This window comes from Sesamum indicum, linkage group LG2 (assembly GCF_000512975.1).
Source record: "Sesamum indicum cultivar Zhongzhi No. 13 linkage group LG2, S_indicum_v1.0, whole genome shotgun sequence".
NCBI classification, from domain to species: Eukaryota; Viridiplantae; Streptophyta; class Magnoliopsida; order Lamiales; family Pedaliaceae; genus Sesamum; species Sesamum indicum.
The window spans coordinates 4,420,694-4,431,459 of NC_026146.1; the positions used below are offsets into that span (position 1 = coordinate 4,420,694).

The following is a 10,766-nucleotide window of genomic DNA, read 5'->3' on the forward strand; positions in this document are numbered from 1 at the left end:
GATAATAGTATTGATATTTAGTCGAATCCGTATATATAAAAAATCTCAAATTATATCACCCAATAGTCAATAAATTCTTGCTTGATTGTGGAGGCCTCATAATCAAGATATCGTGGATCAGAGTCCCGTAAATGACTTATATAAAATAAGATGAATACTTACACATCCAATCTATGGAATTCGAACTTGTTGAACAAACCAACTCTAATTGAGAAAAAGTAATTTAAAATGTTGAAAATTCAAAATCATAGAGACCAGACAAACACAAAGCATAAAAGCACAAAATGACATGCAGCACATGCACTCCCAGACCAAAACAAAAAAGATGTCTACATATGAATCTTAATTTGATTGCCTCAATAATCAAACCACTCATCTTTATTATATATATATATATATATATATATTAATAAATCAGTTCAGTACCTAAACTCCATCTTCACCAATCAATAACACAAAGTACGGGACAACAATTCTGCCTTTATTGCATATGTTCCCTTTACCCATATCAATACGACTAAAACTACACACATTGTAATAACATAATTAAATACATCAAAAGAACAAATATATGTCTACGTGTTGATGCAAATACTAATGGAAGTTGCTATCATTAGGTGAGTTAGATATGTACATCCTTTTACTCAAAGGAATTGGTAATAATTTATATAGTTTTCATTTGGATTAAACTAGTTTGCCTAACGCCCCCCCCCCTCCCGGCATTGCTTGCGGAAAAAAAAAACATATATGATTTTTCATTATAGTTCATTATTATAATTAAAAGTAAAAAATTATGGTTGATACTAATTAATTATGATTGCCGCAATGACGATTGTCGTTGTTTTTGTAATTGAGGGCAAAACATTTGTTGCAGCAAAAAATTGTGTCAAATAATTTGGCTGTAGTTAAAACCATAGTGAATGTTAATTAGTTGTGGTTAAAATTTATAATTTTGGATCGATTTTATCTGATTATGATAGATAGTATTGATTTGTTATAATTTGAAATTGTAATAATTTATGTTGCAGGGAATAATTGATTTTTTTGTGGTTGCAGGCTGCTTCTGCTTCTTTTTCTTTTTAACGTTTGGTTTGTGTCTTCTTACTTCACAGTATAACATGAGAATTGGCTCTTGATGTGTATGAAGAATTTTAAAAGAAATGAATTATTCGATATGTATTGTAATTTTTCTACTCTGGTGAAATAAAATTCAATTTTGAGAAAAACCCATCCAAGATTTTTTATAGTTTTTTTTTTTTTTTCTGAAAATGTGATTGAGGATCGATTATTGCGTGTGTCCATAGATTTAGGGGGATACATAAAAATAAAATAAAATCATTTCAATAATAATAATTACTATAATAGTTTACATATTTATTTTTACTACTCTTATACGGATTACCAAAAAAGAAATAGGGTTTGATTAGACCTTTTCTAATATGTATAATTGCCTGTATTGATGATTCTTCACGTGATTCCAATCTCCATCGCCCTAATTTAATTATTAAAATTGATGTTTTATAATTATAATTCATCTATTGTTACAATAGTTGGCAATCCACAATAATAGTAGTTTTTTTTTTTAAAAAAAAAAAAGTGGTAATTGCATGATTATATCAACATTTCGACAAATTGAGCAGCATATTAATTCAATCAATACGTCAATATAATTAAAAATAATAAATAAATGACACTAACTCACATAAAATAAAATAAATACCTATATATTTGATGGAGTTCGAACCCATGACCTGAAATTTGGTCATGAACCTCAATTTTCACTACTAGGCCAAAATAACATTGCGTGCGAGGATAAAAGTTTGAACTTTTCTCTAATTTTATCTCATAAGAAAAATCAAAATGGACAGAATTTTGATCCTTGAATAAAAAATATATGTACATATATTATATTGTGAAGGCATGGTAGAAATGGTTCACAAATAAAATGTCAACTCATGTAATATTGAGCAGTGGACAATTTATTTGGATGAGACAGATGGAGGAGTGGAACATGCATGCCTCTTTGCTAAATCATCCATTGACTTATGTGAAAGGCCTGTGCTGAGACATGGCATCCCTAGACCCTGCCTGGAAATGCCCTTTCACAAACTCAAAATTTTAGATTCTTCCGCCGTTGACTTACCAATTCTTTTTTCACCTTAAAAATTAAGACAATTTTTTGTGTAATTAATAGCCCAGACCAGCAAACTCGTTGGACGTGAGAATTGCCATCAGACCCACCAAGTGAATCATGAAATATGACAATAAATAACCCATCGTAGAAAAATATTCAATTGGTGTATTTGAATTTTTTTTTTATCAAGGTTTGTATGAGACTTGTTTCTAGTTCTTAATCGATGTGGGATGGGGTTATCACAATGATCGTTTTTTATTATGTAATTATTCGAGTTATTTGGAGCATAATCTTAAACTGAAGATAAGACTCAGTATTACAGAGATCCACCACTGTTGTGATATATTAAACACGTATTTTGTTTGACATTTACATTGAATATGTAAAAGTTTGCCAGATAACACGAATTGTTCGTTTCTCACTCGTTTGTTGATACTTGTTCATCATTCTATAATTCAAGTTTTGTGTTCTGAGTCTGTTTAAAGTTTAGGATGAGTCAATTAAGACTTGTGTAGCTTTATCCAAATCTCGATATATTTTGATATTTTGAATATCTAGAATATATATATATATATATATATATATATTGGATAATTACTTGTTTTTCCCACGTCAAATTGAAACCTTAATGAAAAATTATTAATCTTTAAGAATACACAAGGAAATAAATAAATAAAATATTGAGCTTCCAACTGTAATGATCTAATTGGATAAATGAGTTTACGAGGGTGCAATTGGGCAAATGAGTTTATGAAATTAGCTATTTGTAGGAAAAAAGTAATCAAATTGAAAATGAAATAATCAAATTGAGTTTGAATAAGTTATATAATAGATGTAATATATTATTTTGTGTAATTGACGTATAATTTAAAAAAATAATTATTTATATAATAAATTTATTACATTTGTCATGTGATTGCTTCGATTTAATTAAATTTAATTTGAGTAAGAATTTTTTGATCTGTAGCTCCCAAATTTAGTCAAATAGCAAATATTCCTCCAAATTTTATAAAATTACATATATTATTCTTATAAACCTTTAGGTTTCAATAAAAAAAAGGTAAATATGATAATTTAAGTTGCAATTTTTTTTCTTTTCAACATAATTAATATAAATCAATTAAACCATTATTCGAATATTTAATATAAATATAATAAATTAATAAAAAATCCAAACTTAAGGAAGAAAAAAAAAAGGAAAATCCAAAAAAATAAAGAGAAAAAGAAATTTAAAGGAGGAGCAGTACGGTTTGGGTGTGTTATTTAATATTGTTATAGGCAAAATGGAAGAAGAGCCCGTGAACGTGAAGCGGATTTAACAGGGTGTGGAATCCGACACAAACAAGTGCGAGAGATAGACTTTTCCTAAGATTTCTAGAGAGAGAAAGTAGTAGGAGGAGAGAAACGCGCTCAAGGAGACACACACACACACACACACACACACGCGAAGACCCAATACCAATACCAAAACCAAAACCAAAATCCAAAATTGTGTGTTTTAATTCGAAGGAAGGATCCAGTGATTTGTACAGATAATACACATACAAACCATCTTCATCTTCATCTTCATCTTCATCGTTCGTCCTCCATGGACGGAAACTACAAGGTCAGCTCCCGCTCCCCCAAGTCTATGTTTCTGACCTTTTCGCTTCTGCCTCTGAATTCGAGTTGTTTGTCTGTTTCTAGGCTGTTCTAGTAAATTGCACAAGACTCGCGTACGCATTCTCCTGTTTGCATAGAGGAAAATGTGAACTGCTGAAATTTTTAGTTTAACTTGAATTTCTTGTCAAGTCTGAATTTATGTTTGAAGACTGCCTTTTTTTTTCCCCCTTCTTTCTCCTTTTTTGTGATTTCTGGTGTGAGTGAGTAAATTGAAAGATTAAATTGGAGTAGTCGTCTCGTGTGTTTCTTTGTCTTGTCCTTGAAATTAATTTGCACTTTGTTTTTGATAAAGAAATTCTTTATTTTTTTCTGTAATTATTTCTGGATTTGAACTTTTTGTTGGTCTTTTACGTTTTTCTGGTATCTTCCACACAGAAAATCAAAAAGATTTTTTCTTTCTTCCCGAATTCGGAGCTGTTGCTCATTTGGAGGGTTTATATATTTTTCTGGACTTTTTTCTTTTGAAATTACTTTGTTTTTTGCTCATTGATGGATGCAGGTTTCATGGTTTTGGAGTAATTAAATGTTGAATTAGAAGCGGGAAACTAGTCGTTTATTAAAGTATGCTATTTGATCTGCTTTGTGTTCTCCATGTGAGGGTCTTCTTTTGGGGGAATCTTCTTTTCTTGCTTTGTGCTTTTCCTCATTCTTCTTTTTTTCCTTTGCTCTTAAGTTATGAGAAAAAGGTTTCTGTACTAAAGACACTCGTTCAATTGCTCAAGCCTGTGGAACACAGATGAAAATTATTTGAATTTGAACACTGTTTTACTAATTCGTTGAGGCATAATTAATGTGCTTAAAATGCAGAAAACCTTGGACACCCGGAATCCATAAAGACCTACAGGACGTTTCTACTTTTAGTAGATGTCGTTCCGTAGCCTAGCTCGTGACATAAGGGATAGTATTGGAAGCTTGTCGAGGCGGAGCTTTGAGGTGAGGCTGCATGGCCATCACGGTGGGAAGTCTCGTGGTGCCGTTCATGAGTTGCATGACCAGCCTGTAGTTATCCAGAGCAGTTGTTGGGCTAGTCTTCCTCCAGAGTTACTCCGTGATGTGATTAAGAGGTTGGAGGACAGTGAGAGTACATGGCCTGCCCGAAAGCATGTCGTTGCATGTGCAGCTGTTTGCCGATCATGGAGGGAGATGTGCAAAGAAATTGTTCAGAGTCCTGAGTTTTGCGGAAAATTGACATTCCCAGTATCTCTCAAGCAGGTTGGGTTTCTTTATCTTGCATTTGCTTGTTGTTATTGTCTTGTACTGCTGACGCTTATTGAGTTAGCAACTTGATGGTGAAAATGGTTGATTAGGTGATCAATTTTACTGAAACTATGCTTTTTGTTTCTCTTTTGCAGCCGGGATTTCGAGATGGAACTATTCAATGTTTCATTAAGAGAGACAAGTCCAATTTTACCTACCATCTGTTTCTTTGCCTTAGCCCTGGCAAGTTGTTCTTACTGATTCTTATTGTTGCCAACCCAATGAAAATTTCCTTGGAGCCTGCTATTCATTTCTAATAAATAGAGTGTATAGACTGCACACGGTGACCCTATTGCTGTTTTAGATTGACAGTAGTTATTTCTCATTTTTGCTTGTTCCAATTATAGCAGTATATATCAAAATTAAGGTTATCTTTTGGCAAAAACTGGATATGAAATTTTGATAAAGGTAGGCTGTTGATTTTGATATAGGAGGAAATTCTGAAAATCAGTGATAGATTTTGTGTAGAAGCATTATTATTATGTTGATGTGGTGTGGCATTTCTTTTATCATCCATCTGATTATGGCTGTTGGGGATGCCTGCTTTAGTAATCCAGTGATATAATTTTATACTTCTGAAGCCATCTCTGGCAATGTGTATAGTTGTAAACTCTGAGCTTTAGCAGCAAAGAAATGCTTGGTATGGTGTTATTCTTTAGTTTCTGGTTATAATTTATTTGAGAAAGCAGAAAGCCAAGTTTGATAGCCGGGACTAGTAAGTCACTTTTAGCAGTTGGGTCAACAATTCTCTTTATTTTTGGTCTTCTTATAGCATGAGATGTGGATGATGAGTTCCTTGATATTACTTTCTGCTGTGTTAGTGGAGCATCTAAACCCACGGCAATATATTTATCTCCTAATTGCATGCATGTCGACTCTTTCAGCGCTCTCGAACTCAATAATCTTTTGACAAGAGTGGGGCAGTCTTTTCCTTTCCGATAGTCTATAAAGGAGCTGAGAAGAGTTTGAATAGGATCCATTTTTTATTGTGCAAATTCTTGTTTCTTCATATGTGTCTTCATATTGGTGAGCCGAAGCTTGATTATAGAATTGATCAGCGCTGAAATATTTCTCTGGTTACACTGCATTTTTGACTTTTTTATGGTTGGTATTGGATCTTCGGCGATATCTATTCAGCTACACTTTTTGTTAAGAAAAAAATTGTTAAGTTGTTGTGTTTGGTTGAATTAACTATGTGTCTATGCATGAGCTAGGTTCAGTTCTCTATTTGAGTGGATATATGCTGAGCTGGAGCTGAATGTTTAAACTGAAGTACCTGTGTTGTTTTACTTGGTGGTTCTTCTTCTTGGACTGACCTCATCTAATTTGTTAATGCTTTCTTGTATGCTACATTCTTGCAGCCTTACTTGTAGAGAATGGTAAATTTCTTCTTTCTGCAAAACGGAATCGCAGAACCACTTGTACAGAGTATGTGATCTCCATGGATGCTGATAACATATCAAGGTCAAGCAGCTGTTATATTGGAAAAGTGAGGTGAGTGCAATTCCTATCAAACACATTCTCTTGCTTTACTTTCTCGCATCCATTTGAGCCTTTGTAAGAATCCAATCAATCGCAAGTTGTACCTTTTGTTGTTAAAGGATTTGTTCCTTGTTCCATGGAGAATCTAGCATTCAGTTAATATTTTGATTTCATACGCATGATTGTTTAAGAAAGTTCTGGTCCAGAGGACTGACGCTACTAAAATTTGTATCTGCAGTAGTGCTATTTATTCATTTATTGATAAGGGGATCTTATTTAGTTGAACTGACTTTTTCTGTACTTTGTTTATCAGGTCGAATTTCCTTGGAACTAAATTCATAATCTACGACACACAGCCACCACACAACAGCTCCGATGTTTCCCACCCGGGTTGTACCAGCCGTAGATTCTACTCGAAAAAGGTTTCTCCAAAAGTCCCCAGTGGAAGTTATAACATTGCTCAGGTTGCTTACGAGCTTAATGTGCTAGGCACAAGAGGCCCACGTCGGATGCACTGCATCATGCATTCGATCCCCTCTTCTGCACTTGAGCCGGGTGGTACTGTCCCCGGCCAACCTGAGCTCCTTCCCCGCCCTCTTGAAGACTCATTCCGGAGTATATCCTTTTCCAAATCAATCGACAACTCAACAGAATTCAGCAGTGCCCGTTTTTCAGACACAGTCGGCCCACGTGAGGACGACGATGGTGGAAAGGATAAACCTTTGGTTCTGAAAAACAAGCCACCAAGGTGGCATGAACAGCTGCAGTGCTGGTGCCTAAATTTCAGAGGGCGGGTAACGGTTGCATCTGTCAAGAATTTCCAGCTCATTGCCGCTATGCAACCTGCTGCGAGTGCACCAACACCATCCCAACCAAACCAGTCCGATCATGACAAGATCATTCTGCAATTTGGGAAGGTTGGCAAAGATATGTTCACCATGGATTATCGATATCCTTTATCAGCCTTTCAGGCTTTCGCCATCTGTCTAAGCAGCTTCGACACTAAACTGGCATGTGAATAGAAGTAGCAGAAGATTTGAATTAGGCTTCTTGTGTGGACTTCAGTGTGTAAAAATCACTGTTGTGCTCTTGCAAATGAAGCAGTGTTTTCTTCTTGTTCTTCCTGTTCTGCTTTTTTAATTATTAGTTATTTTTAATCTGGTCGAGATACGATGATTCTGTTGTATTCTGCTGTAATACGATCATTTTTCTTCTTCCTCTTGACGGGACTGCATAATTTTAAACCTCGTTCAAACTTTTTCTTATTCTTTAGTCTATTCTTTCTTTCCTTTCCACTATAACCACTGCACTGCTAAGAATACTACGGTTGGTATAATGAATTTTGTTAGTACTATGATTATGACATTTGTACATTTGTTGCAAGATTTCTACGCCCACTGCCCATGTGGTTTGTGCATTGATCCCACAACCTCAATTCTGACAAACATATCAAACCTAATAAAATTGATTTTTATTAATGTTAGTTAATTATTAACTGTGGGTTGCTATTCTCTCAGGACCGCAGATTAAGGCTGTGCTGCGTGCCGTGTACTGATGCGCTAGTGTTGATTGGTCGATTTCAGTAAATAAATACTCAAAGCCTTGTGGTTATCGTATTAATACGACGATAACAACAAAATCTACCTTAGCACAATGAAGACGAATCTCAACATACAGTTGACATTTGATTCTTCATTATTGAGTGTCAACGGAAAAGATATGAAATGAGGAGAAACAGCTGACAGGCATGAAGCAGATGAAATTTTGTACATTTTCTATGAAACAGAAGCATCCTCCCACAGGCTTGATCAGCACTGATTAGATGTTAAGACTTCTGATCACCTGGAAAACAGCAGCTGACCATCATGATTCTTGATTCTTCTGGCACTATGAAGAAAAGGAAAACTCAAAAACAAGTGGAATTGAGGAACTTGAGCAGAGCAGGTATGTGCTTTATAGTCAGCTCCAGTAGTGTGTAGACCTCTGTTTTTTAGTTGCATAAACTTGGCGAAAACGTCTAATACAGAAAAGAAGATTAATCAGACTCACCTAGTCAAATAAGTCCATTCGGCTATAGCTTTGCAAAGACGCGACCAGAGGGGAAACTTACGTCCTTGAACGTGCACCTTGAGGTTCTCCGTTTGAGACTCACCATACAGTCAGAAACCAGAAGAACTGCAGAAGAAGAGTGGCCTGGATGAGCAAATAACTCAGAATTTTTTCCACTATATTACCTATAAAAATCAAAGCTTTTGAAGTTGGGACGGCGCAGAACACCTCTGTTTGGACTTGGCACCCATCGTTCCAATCCTGGGCTAGATTGCTCCATGGAAATGACAGATTCTGAGAAGTGAGCACTGTTAGGAATCTTCACAAACTCAATGTGAGACCTTCATTTTTCTATCATATACCATTACAGAGAGGTATTTTAAGTCTGCTACATGCTAAAGAAGACAAATTGGCATTATAATACAAGTAAAAGAATGAGAATGATGGGAAGAGAGAAGTATATGTGTGCACAATATGTTTTTATATAGTTTTCTAGGTCACCGGGCCACACCATGACCTCGGATTTCAGCTTTCGTGCGTGTCTTGGAGCTGGATGGTCAAATTTTCACTAAATAAACTAAAGATTCGCGATTACGCCTGTTTGAAAACAGCGAGATTATGCACTCTTGAACTAGTGGAGTCCAAACAAATTGCTCATCAATGCTTCCTTAGTACTTATATGTAAGTTGTGCTTTTTCTTGCAAATAACTCATCATATATTAGTAGTTTGTAGCTCCAAGATTGTTGATGGAGATTAGATCTGATAAGGTTGCCAGAAATGAGGTATATTGGTGGAGCACTAAACTGAGTATAATGGAGGCCAAGTATCCAAATTCAATATTTATATATGCAATCTGGGAGTGCAGTTGGATTCATATTGTGACCACTTTGAGCAACTTTTGGGAGGATAATAATAATTACAATATTGCTGGGGATTTCAAGATGATATCAGATGTGGGCTCTCATCAGCTATCTTTTTTTACCCAACCAAAAACACATTTCATCAATCTTGCAAATCATGCTTTTATAATGTTGCAATGAAATGAAGAAGATAATATGTTATAAGAATTCACATCTACTTGTTTACACGCGTGCGCAAAGTGGTAGTTTTCTGTACAAAAAAAGGTTTGTGTAAAAAGAGAAAATATTCCTTTTGGGGATACGATTACCCCAAAATATTATTTTATTATTTATCAAAACGAACATCTCATATTCACCACTTAAATTGAAAAAATAATTGCGTATCAGATTTTTATCGGTAATGTGCTCCAGGTTCAATCATTACATCGTTATAACTAAGAATTTTAAATTTACATAAAATGATACAAATACACGTCTCACCTTTAACCACTAGACTAAAACATTATCACCGCGACTTCTTGGTCAATTTTGTGGGTACACATTTTGAACTTGTTTCTAAAGTTTATTCACACAATTTAAATATAGTACATCGCGAAATAAATGGTATTATTCTGTCCAGGTTAATTGCTTTACTGATGTAAAGTGTGCGCAAAGCTGATTTCATTGGATTTGGGCACGTTGTTTTGGATTCCGCCGTGCATGCAATATTCAACTTAGAGTTATATATATATATATGAACTCGATTCTACAACCTATGTATTTATCGAATTGAAATTTTATTTCAAACCCTTTTATATATTTTATTTTAGTTAATATATATATGTTATGCGTATAAAGTTGGAATCATTTATTGTATGTGTAAGAAAATATTTTATACAGGTTGGATGTATATATTTTATTAAAATATAAGACATAACGTGATTTGAAATAGAAACGTCATTTTTTGTATTTAATAAAAAGATAAAAAAATATTATTTATATTTTTGAAGTTACGTTCAAATTAGAGAATTAAGAATTTTGTATCTGTAATAATAAATTTTTTATATTTATTCGGATAATTTTCAATTGTTATGAATTTTATAGTGTTTTATATTAATACCATATTGGGGTTGTAATTCAATATACTGCTGTCATGGTATCACTGGTTGGCAGCAATTTTTCCTTTTCCTTTTTTATTTTTCGAAAAATAGGCGAATAAGAGGGGTTTTTCTTAATAGTTCTAAGAAAAGTTGGACTTACCAATAATTTTACAAACTTTGGGGGGGCTTTACAGAATTATCGGACTCTTTTGCTAAAACTCAATTATTACTCTCGACTTCGG

The 10,766-nt window shown here is 34.2% G+C and overlaps 1 protein-coding gene and 1 long non-coding RNA gene across 3 annotated transcripts; one reads left to right on the forward strand and one right to left on the reverse strand.

Annotated features, from left to right (window-relative positions):
- Positions 3,435 to 7,807, forward strand: LOC105179629 (tubby-like F-box protein 8). Of its 2 annotated transcripts, XM_020691738.1 has the most exons (6): positions 3,435 to 3,740; positions 3,821 to 3,849; positions 4,604 to 5,008; positions 5,149 to 5,236; positions 6,415 to 6,547; positions 6,849 to 7,807. In XM_020691738.1, the coding sequence occupies exons 3-6, from the start codon at positions 4,661 to 4,663 to the stop codon at positions 7,555 to 7,557; spliced, it is 1,278 nt and encodes a 425-aa protein (XP_020547397.1). In that variant the 5' UTR covers positions 3,435 to 3,740; positions 3,821 to 3,849; positions 4,604 to 4,660; the 3' UTR covers positions 7,558 to 7,807. The 2 variants fall into 2 exon arrangements, with proteins under 2 accessions (XP_020547397.1, XP_011101573.1); XM_011103271.2 differs by lacking the exon at positions 3,821 to 3,849.
- Positions 8,123 to 9,393, reverse strand: LOC110011561. The gene is made up of 3 exons (XR_002286560.1): positions 8,813 to 9,393; positions 8,585 to 8,710; positions 8,123 to 8,422 (listed from the first exon to the last, which is right to left on the reverse strand). It is a non-coding gene; the product is annotated as an uncharacterized LOC110011561 (long non-coding RNA).